The sequence below is a fragment of the Cervus elaphus genome, chromosome 9 (genome assembly GCF_910594005.1).
Source record: "Cervus elaphus chromosome 9, mCerEla1.1, whole genome shotgun sequence".
Taxonomy (NCBI): Eukaryota; Metazoa; Chordata; class Mammalia; order Artiodactyla; family Cervidae; genus Cervus; species Cervus elaphus.
The window spans coordinates 15218231-15236089 of NC_057823.1; the positions used below are offsets into that span (position 1 = coordinate 15218231).

The following is a 17859-nucleotide window of genomic DNA, read 5'->3' on the forward strand; positions in this document are numbered from 1 at the left end:
AAATGAGTACTAGAAATCACCAGCCCAGATCTCGAGGTGTCCTTTAATGGGGTTCTGTGAGAGGAGGTAGGCTCAGGTGGACGATCTCAGCCCAAACTGTCTGCCAGTTTGTCCCTGGAAGCTTGCTAACCAAGTTACTGTATGTGCGTGCGTGCTAAGTCGCTTCAGTTGTGTCCGACTCTGTGAGACCCTATGGACTGTAGCCCTCCGGGCTTCTTTGTCCATGGGGATTTTCCAGGCAAGAATACTGGAGTGGGTTGCTATGCCCTCCTCCAGGGAATCTTCTCAACCCAGGGATCGAACCCGCGTCTCTTTGACTCCTGCATTGGCAGGTTGGTTCTTTACCACTAGCGCCACCTGGGAAGCCCTACTATAAGTGATTTCCTATGCTTTGTGATTCTGTGCGGTTGATTGAGCCTATGTGACTATGAGTCTGTATGTGAGTGGAGCTGACTGTTTCTGTGACATTGTAGGGCTGTTGACTATGGGCAGTTGTGTGTCTGTCTGTGACTGTGTCTGTGTGGCTGAATGTCTTTGTGGTTTCTTGTCTAACTGTAAGCTTACGTAATGGTATTCTGTGTAATCATGTGTCTGTGTGGTACTATGTGCATGACTGTTTTGATGGCTTTCTTTGTAAATGTGGCTGTTATCTTCAGGAAAATGTGACTAGATATGTGTGTGTGTGCATGTGGGATTGTCTATATGTATATGTGTCAGTGTGATTTTGTCTCTGTGTTGTGTTTGTGAACTTGAGTGTCTGCCTGAGTGAGTGGCTATGCTTACCTAGATCACTTTTATGAGCATACATGTGGTGTGCTTTTGAATCTGGCTGCATCGTGCTTGACCATCTCTGTCTGAAAGCCACTCACCTACTATGACCTGTCCATTTTCCAGCTGTGGAAAGTGAGGTCCGGAAAGCAGAATGGTCTTGCTTAAGATCAAAATAGACCAAGTGCAGGGGCTTCTCTGATGGCTCAGTGGTAAAGAGTCCACCTGCCAATGCAGGAGACACAGGTTCCATCTCTGGTCCAGGAAGACCCCACATTCTGCAGAGCAACTAGGCCCCACATGCGCCACAACTACTGTGCTCTAGAGTCCAGGGAACCACAACTATGGAGCATATACACCACAGCTACTGAAGTCAGCACACTCTAGAACCCGTGCTCCTCAACAGGAGAAGCCACCACAATGAGAAGCCTACACACAACAAAGAATAGCCCTACTCACTGCAACTAGAGAAAAGCCCACACAGCAATGAAGACCCAGCAAAACCAAAATTAAATAAATAAAATTATATTTTTCTTTTATCTTTTTATTTTCAAAGCATCAGTGAAGAGAAAGGCAGAGGGGGATAGAGAGGAGAAGGAAGTGCTCAGTTGTGTCTGACTCTTTGTGATCCCTATGGACTGTAGCCCACCAGGCTCCTCTGTCCATGGAATTTTCCAGGCAAGAATACTGGAGTGGGTTGCTATTTCCTATTCCATAAAATTATATATATATTTTTTTGATATGCAATAACGTCTCAACTTTTATTGACTCCCTGCTCCCCAGGGGATCCTGCTTCTGCTGCCTCAGTGCCTCAGAACTTTGGTGTCTGAGGTCTCAGACACCACTTTGCCATCCACGAGCCGGAGGGTGGTGGTCTTATGGATGGTTTGCTTGGAGTTGCTGCTGTCCAGAGCATCGCCAAGGCTGAAATCCTCCCCATCTTCCAGCAGGCGGCGGTAGGTATTGATCTCAGCCTCCAGCTTGACCTTGACATTCAGCAGGGCCTCGTACTCCTGGGTCTGGCGTTGCCCCTCTGCCCGGGTCTGGGCCAGCTCTGACTCCAGGTGCAGGAGGACTCCGTTGAGCTGCTCCATCTGCATGGCGTAGCGGGTCTCCACTTCCCTCAGGCTGTTCTCCAAGCTGGCCTTCAGGTTTCTCATGGAGTCCAGGTCGATCTCCAGGGACTGGACGGTGCGCCTCAGCTCTGTGAGCGTCATCTCAGCAGCTCCTATCTCGGCAGTCTGCGAGGTGACCACTGTGGTGCTCTCCTCAATCTGCTGGGACCAGTACTTGTCCAGCTCCTCTCGGTTCTTCTGAGCCAGCTCGTCATACTGGGCCCGGATGTCTGCCATGATCTTGCTGAGGTCCTGAGGTTTGGGGGCATCTAACTCCACAGTCAGCCCAGAGTTGGCAATCTGGTTTTGTAGACCCTTTACTTCCTCCTCATGGTTCTTCTTCATGAAGAGCAGCTCCTCCTTGAGAGCCTCGATCTCAGTCTCCAGCTGCAGCCGGGTGACATTGGTGTCATCGATGACCTTGCGGAGCCCGTGTATGTCACTCTCCACAGACTGGCGCATGGCCAGCTCCGTCTCATACTTGACTCTGAAGTCATCAGCAGCAAGACGGGCATTGTCAATCTGCAGAACGATGCGGGCGTTGTCCACAGAATTTGCAAAAATCTGAACCCTCAGGTCCTCGATGATCTTCAGGTAATGCCCCCAGTCTCTGACCTGGGGTCCCTTCTTCTCCAGGTGTTCCCGGATTTTGCTCTCCAGTCTCCGGTTATCAGCCTCCAGGCTCCTCACCTTCTCCAGGTAGGAGGCCAGGCGGTCATTCAGGTCTTGCATGGTCTCCTTCTCGCCCTGGATGCCCCCTACACCCACCAGACCCCCAGCCATCCCGGCGCCCAGGTTCCCGGACCCCCAGCCGCCCCGGACGCTGGTGGAGCGGGACACGGAGATCCGGGAGCCCGAGCCCCCGGCGCCTGCATAGACGCTGGCCGCACTGCTGACCGGTCGGACCCGGTGGCCTGACGACTGCACGGAGCCCAGGGACCGGTAGTTGGAGAAGGTGGATTGGGCGCTGAAGCTCATGATGTTTGTTCACGAGGAAGGAGCGAGGCCAGGACTCAGGTGCTGGACCGTCCATAAAATTATATTTTTAAAAAATGGACCAGGTGCAGAGCAAGGACCAGGCCTGGGATCCAGTCTTCCTGCTTCCCAGGACAGGCCCTCCCCTGCCCACCCAGGAACACCCCCTCCCACATGTCTGTGTGTAGAATGCTGTGTCTCACACATTTTCTCTGACTATGATGGGAGTAACTGAGACTGTGTCTGAATCTGATCACTAGCCTGCATATCCCCAAGGGGCTTGGGTGTATCTGGGCCCTTCTGGCCTCTAATATCCATGATTTGAACCCTCCTCCCCACTCAATAGGGAGTCCATCATCACCCTGCAATGTCTGGGATTCTGCATAGTTCTTATTCTTTTGGACACCCCTCCTCCACCTGGAGCCAGTGGCCTTCCTCCTTCTATCCTGTTCTTTCACTAATGCTCCCTGCCCTGGGGTCATTGTGAGCACTGGAGTTCTCTGACTCACACGGGATGTAGAGGGTGATGACAGGACGCACACTAGGAAGCCCAAATCTACACTTAGGCCTTGTCACCCTGGGAAATCTGTCACCTGTACTGGCTACATGCTCCCAGAGGCCTGGTACTCCCACCCTGGACCCTCACCCTTTTGCCTCACCTTCCAGAGCCAAACATGCCTGTTAGTGCCTTATCCTAAATCAAGGAGATGTCTCCTCAAGAGAGATTGCTTTCCTCTCCAGGAAACTGCTCCAGGATTGCTTTCCTCTCCAGGAAACCACTCTAATTTCAACCATTTTGTTTGAATAAAGTGAAATTCACATAACATAAAATGAATTTTTTTTTTTTTTCCTGCAGCTGCGCCACATAACTTGCAGAATCTTTGTTCCCTGATCAGGCATTGAACCAGGACCACAGCAGTGAAAGTGCCAAGTCCTAAGCACTGGAGCCAGGGAGTCCTCTAAAATGAACCATTTAAAGTGTACAACTCAGGAGAAGGAAATGGCAACCTACTCCAGTATTCTTGCCTGGAAAAGTCCATGGACAGAGGAGCCTGGCGGGCTGCAGTTCATGGGGTTACATGACTAAGCATGTGTGCACGAGGGTGGAAGGAGATGGGTTGGTAGCAATAAAGTGGTAGAACTAAAAAATAAATAAATAAATAAAGTGTACAATTCAGACTTCCCTGGTGGTCCAGTGGTTAAGAATCCACCTGTCAATGTAGGGGACAAGTGTTCAATTCCTGGTCTGGGAAGATCCCACATGCCATAGAGCAATTAAACCCGTGACCACAACTACTGCACCTGCATGCTTTACAGCCTGTGCCCTGCAACAAGAGAAGCCACTGCAATGAGAAACCCTCGCACCAAAGGTAGAGAGTAGCCCCCACTTGCTGCAACTAGCAAAAGCCTGAGTGCCGCAAGGAAGACCCAGAGCAGTCAAAAAAAAGTGCACAATTCAGTGGTTTTTAGTATGTTCATTGTGTTGTGCAACCACCACCTTTATATAGTTCCAGAACCCTTCCATCACCCCCAAAAGGAGACCTTGTACCCACTAAGCAGTCACTCCCCACTTCCTTCTCCCCCCAGCCCTTGGCAACCACTAATCTGTCTCTATGGATATGCTTACTCTGGATATTTCATATAAGTGGAATTATATAATGTGACCTCTCTTAACTGGCTTCTTTAACATAGGCATGCTTTTGAGGATCATCCATCTTGTAACATGTATTAGCACTTCATTACTTTTCTGGCTGAATAATATTCCATTGCACAGATGGGCCACTTTTTGTTTATCCATCTGCTCATTAATGGACATTTGGGTTGTTTCCACCTTTTGGTGGTTGTAACTAATGCTACTCTGAACCCTACTGTACAACTGTTTGTTCCAGGGCATGAGTTCGTGGGAAGTTGCTTCAGTCATGTCTGACTCTGTGTGACCCTGTGAACTATAACCTGCTAGGCTCCTCTGTCCATGGGATTCTCCAGAATACTGGAGTGGGTTGTCATGGAGTCCTCCAGGGGATCTTCCCAACCCAGATATCGAACCTACATCTCTTATGTCTCCTACATTGGCAGGTGAGTTCTTTGCCAGTAGCACCACCTGGGAAGCCCACTTGTTCCAGTACCTGTTCTCAATTCTTTTAGGTATGTACCTTGGAGTTAAATTTCTGCCTCATATGGTAACTGTCCTGGAGGAGGGCATGGCAACCCACTCAAATATTCTTGCCTGGAGAATCCCACAAACAGAGGAGCCTGGCGCGCTGCAGTCCATTGGGGTCACACAGAGTCGGACACAACTGAGTGAGTGAGCAGCAGCATGGTAACCTGTTGAACTTTTTCAAGACTCATGAAACTGTTTTCTACAGTAGCTTCATCATTTTGCATTTCCACCAGCAGTGTACAATGGTTCCAGTTTTCCTGCATCCCCACCAATACTTATTTTTCTTTTTAAAAAAAATAGCCACAGGGACTTCCCTACTTCTCCTGTGACTAAGACTCTGCACTCCCAAGGCAGAGGGCTGGAGTCAGATATCTGGTCAGGGAACTAGATCCCACATGCCATAACTAAAGATCCCACATGCTGCATCTGAAGACCTGGGGTAGCCAAATAAATAAAGAAATACAAATAAATATTAAATAACCATCCTAGTGGGTTTGTCCAGCTGGCTTTTACATTGTTTTTTTTGTCCGCCCACCACTCTTGGGATTTGAAAGTCTTTTTATTTATTTATTTGGCTGGTTCCATCTTAGTTGCTACACACAGAATCTTCATTGCATCATGTGGGATTTTTTGTTGCAGTGCATGGACTCTCTAGCTGTCACACACAGGCTCAGCAGTTGTGAAACAAGCCTTAGTTGCCCCAAAGCATGTGAGATCCTAGTTCCCCAACCAGGGATCAAACCCATGTACCCTGCATTGCAAGGCAGCTTCTAAACTACTGGACCACCTTGTTGTACATGATAATTTTTTTTGCCTTTTTTGTGATGCATTTGTGGTGCACAAACTCTGGTTGTGTGTCTGTGGGTGTGATGTGTCTATGTCTGGGGGAGGTTGTACACCTTTTTACCATCAGGGTGTTTGATTCCATGTTAGTGTGGTTGTCTTTGTTTGGTGTGCCCCCTGCATTGGGCATTAGTAATTATGTAATTGTGTGACTAAATAATCATATACTGTATCAGAGACAGGTGACTGTGACTACTTAAGATTGTTGTGGGTGATTGTCTGCACCTGATGTATAACAGTGTGCCTGACTGTATCAGATGTGTTTATGAAAGGTTGCGTGGATGTGTTTTTTAATACTTTTATTTATTTAGTCTGTACTGTGTCTTTGTTACTGTGCCAGCTTTTCTCTAGATGCAGGGAGCAGGGGCTACTCTCTAGTTGCAGAGCGTGGGCTTCTCGTTGCGGTAGCATCTTCTGTTGTGGAGCACAGGCTCTAGGATGCTTGGGCTTCAGCAGTTGTGGCTCTTGGGCTCTAGAGCACAAGTTGAATAGTTGCAGCGCACATTAGTTGCTCCACAGCATGTGGGATCTCACCTGTGTCTCCTGCTTTGGCAGGTGGGTTCTTTACCACTGAGCCACCAGGGAAACCCTTGTAGATGTGTTTTACACTTTTGCGTCTGAGGCTTCATCTGTGTTTGATGGGGTTGTGTGGCAGCATCTTCTCTGGTTCTGTGACAGTATATCCGGGGATCTCCACGGATCTGTTTGGTTGTGGCAAAACCGAGTGTGTGATTGTGTGTGATTTGAGTAACTGTGTGTCATTGTCAGCACCTGATCATGAATTCTACGTCTGAGGCAGTGTATGACTATAACGTTGTGTAATGATGTAGTAGATGGTTGTTTTTGCACCTGGGAATTGTATGTTTGTTCATGGTCTCTGTGATGCACAGACATACAATTATCAGAGCAGGGACTTATATGGGGTGTGTGACTTAGGGGCCAGGAATTTGTGTCATTATACAATTGCATAATGTGTATGTGCGACTATGAACTATATGTCTGTGTCATCACCTGGAATCCCTGGGCACCATGGTGGAGGTCTCTGGTACAGAACCTAGATCTCTCCCCACTGTGGGGTAGAAAGTGAAAGTTGCTTAGTCATGTCCAACTCTTTGCAACCCCATGGACTATATAGTCCATGGAATTCTCCAGGCCAGAATACTGGAGTGGGTAGCCTTTCCCTTCTCCAGGGGATCTTCCCAACCCAGGGATCAAACCCAGGTCTCCCGCACTGCAGGCAGATTTTTCACCAGCTGAGCCACAAGGGAAGCAGCAATCGGGTCACCTCCCGATCAAGTACTTCCTATGGCCTGATTCAACAGTCCCATCCCACCCAGGAGAGTAGGTGGCCTCCTCGTCCCAAGGCCCCATCTAGAGTTGTAGTTGCACCAGCCTCAGCCTCCCCACACCCCCTGCATGTCGCCTGGGGTGGGGGGTGGGGCTGTCCATGGTAGACAGTGACCACTGATTGGCAGGGGCCTCTCCTGCCACTGGGCTCAGACCTGGGGAGCTCATAACCCAGGAAATTGAAAACCAAGTTAATCCCCAGACCCCGGCCCTCCCACTCACTGGGGACAGAGCCTTGGCTGTTCTGGGCCCCCACCTGATAGCAGCCTCCAACGTCTGGGGAGTCTGATAATGCTTGGCTTGGCAGGGAGTTCATGCCAAGTCCCGCCATCAGCATGGTGGCGGCTGTTTATGGGGAAGGGGAGAGCTGCAAGGCCCCGGTCAGGGGCAAGGGGGTCTTGAAGCTCCTTCCCAGAATCCCCATTGTGCCGGTCACCTCTTCTCCAGGAAGATAGCTGAGAACAGGCCCCCAAGTTTCTCCTTCTTTGGGAACACAGTGCCTCACTCTGCCCAACCCCGGAACCCCCATCTCCTGAACCCCCATCCCCTGAACCCTTAGACCCTGAACATCTGATTGGCTTCGCATACAGGCTCAGGCTTCAGGACTCAGCCCCGAACAGGCCTGGGTGAAGTCTGTTCCCCAGAAACGGTGACCCCCGCCTTCGCCTGTCCCTTATCAAGGGCCGCAGCCAATCAGCTGAGAGCAGAGAGGAGCCCTCCAAGGGGCCATCAGAGCCTCAGAGCCCACGAGGCCGCCAAGGGAGAGGAGGCCTGAGCCCCAGGGTGGGCACCAGCCAGCCATGGCTGCAGCAGAGACCGCCTTGCCCTCCATCAGCACGCTGACCGCCCTGGGCCCCTTCTCGGACACACAAGAAGACATCCTCAAGGTGGGGTCAGGTGGGGGTCTAGGTGGGCCGGCAGGGCTTCTGGGCCCTGGCCACAGAATTGGGGGACCGGGTCTGCATCTTGCCCTGGAATTCACATCTTGCCCTGCTCAGGACCGGGAGTCCTCAGTGCAGGCCAGGGGTCTGAACTTGGTCTAAGGTCTTACTTATTTCTGTCCTGGAAGACTGAGGCTGGGAACAGAACAACACAGGGATCTAGGCTCAGTGAGACACCCCCAGATATAAGAGGGAAATGACAGCTGTGGCTAGGGGACACCCAGGAATTAATCTTGTTAGGGGACCTGGAAAGGGAGGAAGATTCTTAGGGGAAACTGAGGCAAGGCTGAGCCTCCCCCAGCCTTCCATTCTGGGTTCTGCCAACCCTTCCCCCATGCCTGAGCGTGGCAGGAGACTCTAGATAATATAAGCCTTATCTCCTGTCTCCAGCCTGACCCGATAGACGGTCTCTGGAGCTGGGGGGGGCTGAGGGGGGAGACGGACAAGTGTGAGGGAGTGGGACAGACTGACATGACAGACAAGCAAACAAGACCCCTTTACTAAGCCTCTGGCCAGCCTGCCCCCATCAGGGCATCCGGCCCCCACTGTCTATGGGCAGGATACCTTGGTGTCCACTAAAGCTCCATGTTACTGGCTCCTTCCCCCAGTGGTGGCGCTCTGAAGACGTACAGGACTTGGGCCCGGGTCCCCCCGACCATACTGGGCCACCCCTCCACGTGAGGCCTGAGCTGGAGGACGCTCCTGGGGAGGACGAAGATGATGACAGGGACGCAGCTACCCCCTGGGACCTGGATCTACTCCTCACCAACTTCCCGTGCCCAGAGCCCGGCGGGGCGCCCCAGACCTGCGCGCCTCAGGCTTGCGCTCTGGCGCCCAGCGAGGGCTCCGGAGCGCAATTCCCACCGCCGCCCGAGACTCTGGGCGCGTATGCGGGCGGCCCGGGGCTGGTGGCTGGGCTCTTGGGCCCTGAGGAGCACCTGGGCTGGGCGCGCCCGGCCCCACGAACCCCGGCTCCCGATACCTTCGTGGGCCCATCCCTGATCCCGACCCCCGAGCCCAAAGCGCTGCCGTTGCAGCCGTTGTACCCGGGACCGGGCGCGGGTTCCTCCGGCAGCTACTTCCCGAGGACGGGTTTTCCAGTGCCTGCAGCGCCGGGCGCCCCCTACGGGCTGCTGTCCGGGTACCCCGCGCTGTACCCGATGCCGCAGTACCAAGGGCATTTCCAGCTCTTCCGCGGGCTCCAGGCGCCGGCACCCGGTCCCGCCTCGCCCCACTCCTTCCTGAGTTGTCTAGGGCCCGGGACGACGGGTGCAGGACTCGGGGGGACTACAGGAGACCCAGGAGGGACCGCGGAGGCCGCGCCATCCAAGCGCAGCCGGCGATCGTGGGCACGCAAGAGGCAGGCTGCGCACACGTGCACGCACCCGGGGTGCGGCAAGAGCTACACCAAGAGCTCGCACCTGAAGGCGCACCTACGCACGCACACAGGTGAGGGGGCGGGCCCCGGCGCAGGGGCGGGGCTGGGCGGGGCCTTGGGAGCTGGGAGCTGTCGAGGAGCTGGAAACTGGAGCAAGGGGAGGGGCTAAAGCAAAGTCTCGGAGCAAAGGGCTACGCCGAGGGAGCTGGGGTGCTTGGAACATCTGGAGCCGGCCGAAGAGCAGAGGGGAATGCGGGTGGGGACAGAGAGAGAATCCGGAAAACATTTCAGGGAACCAACAGCTAAGACCTGGACCAAGGAAGTGCTGAAAAGCAGAGAACCCGGCAAGCTGTGTAGGGGCGGGGCTAGAGGAGGGACCGCGGGAGAGAAAGCCGGAATACCAAGGGCGGGGCCAAAAACGTAGGGTTCGGGTTTGGGGCAAGTGGGAGTAAGGGGTTCAGGGGCCGCCGTGCTCAGATGTGTCCGACTCATTGCCACCCCATGGACTGTACTCTGGGGGTGGGGGGGGTCTCCCGGATCCAGGGATCTAACTAGCCTTTCCTGCGTCTCCTGCATCGGCAGGCGGATTCTTTACCACTGCGCCACCTGGGGTTCGGTTGGTAAAGAATCTGCCTGCAATGCAGGAGACCCGAGTTGGATCCCTGGCTCGGGAAGATTCCCTGGAGAAGGAAATGGCAACCCACTCCAATACTCCTGCCTGGAGAATTCCATGGACAGAGGAGCTGGGCAAGCTACAGTCCAGGGGACGGCAAAGACAAAAAGTGTGCGACTAACTCACTTTTCACCTGGGGAGCCATTCAGGGGCCATAGCCAGGAATATAAAGAGGTAGTGGCTTAGCCAGACTGTAGGGGGCGTGCTGGAGCTCAGGGTTTGTTTGAGGGGCCCAGATGCAGAGGCAGTTCCTGGAGTTTGAAGATAAATAGCTGGAAACAGAGGAGGGTGGGCACAGGAGGAAAAGCCGGGGACCCAACGAGCCAAAGAAGGGCGGGGACATGGAACAGAGGGCCAGGAGGAGGAGGAAGGAGGCCTGTGCCCAAGGGGATGGGGCCACGTGTACAGACCTGTCCAGGACGGTAGGCAGGAGGGGCCAAGTCTAGCAGAGGGAAAAAGTAATCGCCCAGGACAGGGCATGGGACACCAAATGGATTTCGGGGCTCAAGGATCAAGGCCAACAACAGGATTGAACAGCAGCTGGAGGGTCCCCTGGTACAGTAAAGAGCCTGGAACACAGGGAGCAGTGCCAAAGGACAAAACCTGGGAGGGCATTAGTACGCGGAGGCAGGACGTGAGGACACAGGAAGCAGGGCCAGCCGCATAGACAGCGCGACTTGTGCCCCGGAAATGAAAAGGCGCCTGGCGCCAGCAGGTACAGAAGAGGCACAGAAGGTCGCAGATGTCGGTTCTGGGTGTAGATTCAGGCCGTCCCCGAGAGTGAAAGCCTCCTTAAATTTCACCATCTTGGCGCCTCACCAGCCTCACCCTAGGCGCTAGCGGTAAAGAACCCGCCTGCCAATGCAGGAGACATAAGAGACTCGGGTTCAATCCCTGGATGAGGAAGATCCCCTGGAGGAGGTCATGGCAACCCACTCCAGTATTCTTGCCTGGCGTATCCCATGGACAGAGGAACCTGGCGGGCTACAGTCCATGGGGTCTCAAAGAGTCCGACACAACTGAAGTGACTTAGCATGCACGCAGTCCCGGTCTAGGCTAGGAGGGAAGACCCTGGGACCAAGTGTGGTGGACACTGGCGTTCAAGGCTTCCTCATCTCCACAGGGGAGAAGCCATACGCCTGCACGTGGGACGGCTGTGGCTGGCGGTTCGCGCGCTCCGACGAGCTGACCCGTCACTACCGAAAACACACAGGACAGCGCCCCTTCCGCTGCCAGCTCTGTTCACGTGCATTTTCGCGCTCCGATCATCTGGCCTTGCACATGAAGCGTCATCTTTGAGCCCCGCCTCTGGCACTTGGACCTTCCTGGGAACTGGGGTTGGAACAAGAGTGGATCCACGCAGGGTGGTTTTCCCTCGGATGAATCCTCATCTGGACTCTAGGCCCCAGAGATGTAGCAAAAGATCAAGGACTGGCCCATAGACGCACCCGGGAGAGCCTCCAACATAAGTTCCCACAGGTCCTCGGCCACAGACAGCCACGATCATGTAGACCCAGCAAGACACACCTCCAAATAAACGGACTCAAATGGATACTCAGATACTTCTGACAAAGAGACAGACTCTCAGAGAGCTGGACCATCAAACCAGCTCACCGGTGACCCTAGACAGTGAGCGGGTGAGGCATCCCAGAGACCCTGATTCTAGAAGAACGCTTCACACTGTGACACCTGAAACTCCACATAGAGGCTGGCATTGCTGTGAATGGTTATGGGTCCTGTAAAAATGCCCCTCCCAGATAAAACTTATGTTGGCCTGAATTTGTGGATTTTGGCTGTGGTAGTTGGGAAGAAGCCGTAACCCCAGAGCTGATATTGGGGGGCCATACACACGACTTAGCGATTGAACAACACACATCTACACACTTATCTCCTAAAACCAGGCAACCTTCCTCCGGCACTGACTGCCTTGCAGCCCTGCCTTCCCCCACCCCAAGGTCAGGCTACATTGTCCTTGCTTCCTGCCTTGAAGCCCAGGGACATTCACAGGGACCTTCTTTTCTATTTAAGAATCTTCTTCCTCCACTAAGAATCCTAAGCGAACTCCCTGGTGGTCCAGTGGTTAGGACTCTGTGCTTCCACTGCAGGGGGCACGGATTCGATCTCTGGGGAACTAAGATCCCATATGCCCTGTGGAGTGGCCAAAATAAATAATTTTTAAAAAAAAGGAATCTTCAGCTCGGTCCCAGAGCCCCAGCATCCTTCACCTTACCATGATCCAAAGTGACCCCTTGGCTAGCTCGTGTCCGGTGGCGGAGTGGGGGTGGGGGGACATGCAGAATGAAAATGGGGAAGACCAACAGCACAAGCTCTCTTTAAAGGAGCAAAAGTCACACGAAGTGGACCTCAGGCTGTAAGGCAGGAAAGGATAAAGTCCAAAATTGCCTCTGACCGATAAACCGGGGAAGGAGCCCCGTTAAGTAAGAGTGTTCATTGGGATTAGCCGGTAATGGGGCTTCCCTGGTCGCTCAGAGGGTAAAGAATTCGCCTGCAATGCGGGAAACCTGGGTTCAATCCTTCGGTTCGATCCCTGGAGCAGGACATGGCAACCCACTCCAGTATTCTTGCCTGGAGAATCCCCATGGACGGAGGAGCCTGGCAGACTACAGTCCACCGGGTCTCAAAGAATCGGACACGACTAAGCGACTAAGCAAGCACACACACAGCCTGAATTGAAAGAGACAGAGGCAGGGCCTAGCAGAAGGACGTGAGCGGTGGTTGGCCAGGAGCAGAGTCGGAGGCGGACGCTGGAAACACGCTGGAGAGGGCGTGTCTGAGCCGGGCCAGAGGGTGGAGCCTATCAGGGACTAGTCGGCCGGAAGCAGGAGGAGGGCCCAGGCTAGCCGGATGGGGGCGGACTTAGATGGATGAGACGGCCGGAAAGAAAGTCCAGCCCCTGGGAGGATCCTTGACCGCCTTTTAAAATCTCCGCTTCTCACCTCGCGGGCGGGGTCTCCATCCTCTTGATGTCTGGGGTTGGGTTCCCAGGCAGATTTGGGGAAGTGAAAGTCACCAGGGGCGGGCCTGTCCCAGCTCGTGACCCCGCGCCTCGCCCTCTTGACACAGATTTCTAGACCCCAGCTCTATGGCCATGCTGAGCTCGCTGCTATTGACCGCGCTGCTCTGGGTCCCTGCAGGAACCCTGACCTGCTATGGGGACTCGGGGCAGCCTGTGGACTGGTGAGTGCGCGGGCGGCCACTATTCCCCAGAGCCGCACTGGGGCTTGCTGCACTCCTAGGAGAAAACAGGTTCCTTCCCTTCTTCCTCCACTCTGTCCATGCCCCAACCTGTAGGTTCGTCGTTTACAAGCTGCCGGCCCACACAGGGTCGGGAGATGCGACGCAGAACGGCCTACGGTACAGGTACTTTGACGAAGACTCAGAGGACTGGCGCGACGGCGTGGGGTTCATCAACAGCACCACCGGGGCCGTGGGCCGCAGCCTGCTGCCGCTGTACCGAAACAACAGCCAGGTGATGACGCCTCCGGTCGAACCTGGGGTGGGACTCTAGGGTGGGCTTGACCTGAGGGAACCTTCACGTTGCCCCTGTCCATCTTCCCCAGCTCGCTTTTGTGCTCTACAATGACCAACCGCCTAAATCCAACGAGTCTAAGGACTCTTCCAGTCGTGGGCACACGAAGGGTGAGGCCACATTGGGGGCTGGGGGAGGGTTCTGGTTTCCCTATGCGTCTTCTTCAGCTCATTCCTGACCTGCCTGGGGCTGAGGGTGAGCTGCTCTGCCAGGCCCTGGATATCTGTTTCCCTGTCTTAAATCAACGTGGTCCTTCCTCTGAACTAAAAGGACTGATGGCTGTGGAAACTGAGCCGGGCAGTGGTCCTGACATTCATTGCCCACTGCCCGCTGGTCCTGCAGTCCAGGCCCCCTACAGACTGAGAGTGTTGCTGGTTGCACATGTACTTGTTTCGATGTCTCAAGCAGTCTCCTCCCCCCATCAACTCCAATTTCTGGTTCAGGTGTGCTGCTCCTGGACCAAGAAGGGGGCTTCTGGTTGATCCACAGTGTTCCGAACTTCCCTCCACCTGCCTCCTCTGCTGCTTACAGCTGGCCTTCTGGTGCCCAAAGATATGGGCAGACCCTGATCTGTGTATCTTTTCCACTCACCCAGTTCCTGGATATCAGTGAGTGAAGACAGGGAGGCAGGGTGAGTCCCTGATTCCCAGATCGGAATATTAGAACATTCCTCATTTTCTTCTCTCCATGACCTCCAGGCAAACAGCTGACCTATACCTACCCGCTGGTATATGACCACAGGCTGGAAGGGGACTTCGCCCAGAAATTCCCCTACCTGGAGGAGGTAGTCAAGGGCCATCACGTTCGCCAGGGACCGTGGAACAGCAGTGTAACACTCACATCAAAGAAAGGAGCCACATTCCAGAGCTTTGCCAAATTTGGAAACTTTGGAGACGGTGAGGCCTGAGGTTGATGTTTGGAGAACTCTTTCTCTGCGGAGGGACTGTCTGGTGTGTCCATGGCTATGGGCAGGTCATGGGTAGGGATTGGGACACATCTGAGTCATAATCACATGCGAGGTAAACAACCAACATACCTGTGTTCAAGTATTGGTTTCTGGCTGTGTGATACATGATTTAATAAGGGTCTCAACTTACCTATCTGAAAAATGGGAATAGTAATGGTATCTACTTGAAAGGGCTGCTGTGTGCAAAGTGATACATATAAAGCATTTCATAAGGGCTATTACTCTTAATGTTATAATCCTCCAGATCGCCAGGAATTGACAACTGAGGAAACAGCTCAGAGAGGGGAAGTGGCCTAGGGAATCCCTAGCATTGATCCTGACCCTGTCCATGCCCTCTTTCCATCTTCTGCAGACCTGTACTCTGGCTGGCTGGCGGAAGCCCTTGGCAATACCCTGCAGGTCCAATTCTGGCAAAGATCTTCCGGTATCCTGCCCTCCAACTGCTCTGGGGCCCAGTATGTATTTGATGTGACTCAGACAGCCTTCCCTGGGCCAGCTGGGCCAGCCTTCAATGCCACAGAAGACCACTCCAAGTGGTGTGTAACCCCAAAAGGGCCCTGGGCCTGTGTGGGTGACATGAATCGGAACCAAAGAGAGGAGCACCGGGGTGGGGGCACTCTGTGTGCCCAGATGCTCTGGAAGGCCTTCAAGCCTCTGGTGAAAGCCTGGGAGCCCTGTAAAAAGAAGAGCAGGGTCTTCTCTCTAGGAAGCCCAGCAGGACATATAAGAGCTAAGGTTCAGGGGCCAGTGTGGACTTGAGTTTGAATCTATTTTGTCCCTTCCTATTTGTTTGGCCTTAATCATGTGCCTTAATCTGTGACTCAGTCTACTCATCTGTACAATGGAAATCATAACACCTTACTCAGAATTGCTGAGCAATTGTTGAGAAATTGGTAAATGAGACTGTTCATCTTTCTTCAGCTGGGCAATGGGACTCTCAACAGCATTGCAGCTTGCTCAGGGTCTGGGGCAGCTGGCACATAGGTGAGACACAGAGTAGGACCCCAAGTAAGGGTCCACCCAAGACCTAACTCCCCTCTTTATGGTAACTAGGACTGGAGGAAGTTTCACCCCTTAACAAGCACACAGGCAACGGGGTGGAAACAGGATGTCCTGCCTTGCTAGGGGAGGAGGGGAGCTCCAGAAAGCTCACACAGCAGGGGCGCGCTTTATTTATATGTGTACATATGTATACAGGCGGCTGTACAGGCCAGCGGCTCCCACTGCTATGGGCCTGGGGGCATGGGGCAGGGCGCCCCTTTTTTGGTCGGGCCTGCTGAGGGCACAACTTCAGCAGGGCACCAAAAGGTCGGCCCCACCTCAGGCCTGGTGGTCGGGCCCGTCAGGGAAGCAGGTGGGGCTGCGGGTCCGGCACTGCTGGGCACATTTTTTGTTGGGGCTTGGGAGGGGGTCTGGGGGTCTGGGGAGAGCTTGGGAGAGGCAGGTTTGGAACGAGGCCCGCTCAGCGTGGTCCGCTCCTCCACCACCTCCAGCACCCAGCGCTCCCGGCCCCGGAGGGCCTCAGATGGGGGAGGCGCCAGGGGTGCAGATTCGGGCAATGCCTTGGAGTCCGCACTCGGGGTATGCACACTCGGGGGCTGAGACACCTCAGCTTTCACCCCAGGCCGTACGGGCTCTACGACAATGGGCACCGGGGGCGTGCCTGCTTCGCCGGAGCTGCTGCGCCGGCCGGTCTCGTGTTCCTGCACCGGGCTCAGCGCGGATTTGGCCACGGCCCTGGCCGTCCCGCCTGTACCGTCCTCGGTCTGCACGCTCTGGTGTCGCGCGCCGCTGGCGTCCCGCTCCAGGGTCCGACCCCCAGGGGTCGTCGCGCGGGGCGGGGTGCAGGCCTCGGCGCCACCCGGGGACTCTTTCTCCTTACTTGATGCCAGCGGCCTGGGGGCGCCCTCGGGCAGCAGCGGATCCGCACCCAGGCTCAGGGGCGACTCCTGGCGGCCCAGGCGGCGGACGGCGACCTGCCGGGGCGCGCCGGGACCCTCGATAGGGGGCGTCTCGCCGTCCGACTCTGCGAGGCTATGCAGCGCTAGCTCGCCGTGGAAGTCCTTGCGGAAATCCGGGTGGCCCACCTCGAGGCTGTGTTTGCGTAGCGCGCCCTTCTTGTCGGCGCCCAGCGAGGCTCCCAGCTTCTCCGCCGACTGCACCCGTTTGAGGAGCGGCGAGCGCGGGGGCTCGGCACTCTTCGGGCGCGGGCGCACCACCGGCGGCGACGAGTGCAGCTTGGCCGGGAAGCTCTGCGTGGTGTGCGAGCTGCCCACCGTGTGGCCTGGCAGCGGCGGCGGCGACGCCTGTGTCGGGGACGGTGTGTGCGCCAGCGGCGACAGCGGAATGTTGCCTGCCGACTTGCAGCGCGCAGAGCGGTACTGGCGATGCAGCTTCGGCGACAGGCCGTGCAGCGTGCTGGGCCGGATGTGGTGCGACGCTGACGACGCCGGCGAGTTTGGCGTGCTCGAGGCGGGCGAGCTACTCTGGGACGAGGCGCCTGCGGGCGGGCGAGAGAGGGCAAAGAACTGGGTGGGCGCCGCCAGGCACTGCCCCGCCCGCACAAGCCGCCCGCCCCGCGCAGGCGCAGGGTCTACCTAGGTAGGCGGAGTCGGGCGTGGAGCGGTAGCTGTGGGTGGGCGAGCGCGCCGGCAGGCCGTGCGTGGGCGAGCCGGGCAGGCTGTCGCTGGACGACAGCGAGCGGTTCAACGACGACAGCGAGCGGCTAGTGTGCAGCAGGTTCGACTGCTTCGTGATCTTGCGGAAGAGGGAGCTGCGCTTCTTGCTAGAGGACAAGGAGGGAACCAGCTTCCCTGGACCAGACTCTAGAGCTCCCGGCTCTTCCCACTTCAGGGCCTCAAGGCACCTCCTGGAACCACCCGCCCTGTCCCACTTGGCTCCTCCCACCTGGCCTACCCATTGCTTTTTGACCACTCACAGTCCAAGCTAGAAACATCCTTCCAAACAGAACCAACCTATTCTGGCCCCGTCCACCTTTCTAGCCCCTCCCTCTCCAGCTAAACCCACCTATCAGGGCAGGAAGAATAGCACTGGCCTCAGCCTGACGCATCTCTCTCCAGTCCCCACTCACTCTTTGTCCAGGTCAAACCCGCTGATCAAAACAGAAAACTCTCCTGGCTC

General features: G+C 55.3%; 4 protein-coding genes across 5 annotated transcripts in view; 2 read left to right on the forward strand and 2 right to left on the reverse strand.

Annotated features, from left to right (window-relative positions):
* Nucleotides 1-1508: 1508 nt before the first annotated feature.
* LOC122699403 (keratin, type I cytoskeletal 18) lies at nt 1509-2908 on the reverse strand. The gene has a single exon (XM_043911309.1). It carries the CDS (start codon nt 2859-2861, stop codon nt 1572-1574), a length of 1290 nt encoding a protein of 429 aa, XP_043767244.1. The 5' UTR covers nt 2862-2908; the 3' UTR covers nt 1509-1571.
* A 4986-nt stretch (nt 2909-7894) lies between these two features.
* KLF1 (Kruppel like factor 1) lies at nt 7895-11980 on the forward strand. The gene is made up of 3 exons (XM_043913914.1): nt 7895-8096; nt 8759-9599; nt 11325-11980. Exons 1-3 carry the CDS (start codon nt 8010-8012, stop codon nt 11498-11500), a joined length of 1104 nt encoding a protein of 367 aa, XP_043769849.1. The 5' UTR covers nt 7895-8009; the 3' UTR covers nt 11501-11980.
* Nucleotides 11981-13036: 1056 nt separating this feature from the next.
* DNASE2 (deoxyribonuclease 2, lysosomal) lies at nt 13037-15619 on the forward strand. Its single transcript, XM_043911329.1, has 6 exons — nt 13037-13399; nt 13514-13691; nt 13783-13861; nt 14195-14359; nt 14450-14647; nt 15071-15619. The coding sequence occupies exons 1-6, from the start codon at nt 13305-13307 to the stop codon at nt 15475-15477; spliced, it is 1122 nt and encodes a 373-aa protein (XP_043767264.1). The 5' UTR covers nt 13037-13304; the 3' UTR covers nt 15478-15619.
* A 243-nt stretch (nt 15620-15862) lies between these two features.
* Nucleotides 15863-17859, reverse strand: part of MAST1 (microtubule associated serine/threonine kinase 1) — a 28795-nt gene continuing 26798 nt past the window's right edge. For both annotated transcript variants that reach the window (XM_043911328.1, XM_043911327.1), the window contains 2 exons: nt 17316-17503; nt 15863-17218 (listed from right to left, as the gene is read on the reverse strand). In XM_043911328.1, the coding sequence (XP_043767263.1) occupies nt 15945-17218; nt 17316-17503 (1462 nt within the window). In that variant the 3' untranslated portion in view covers nt 15863-15944. The remainder of the gene's footprint in view (nt 17219-17315; nt 17504-17859) is intronic.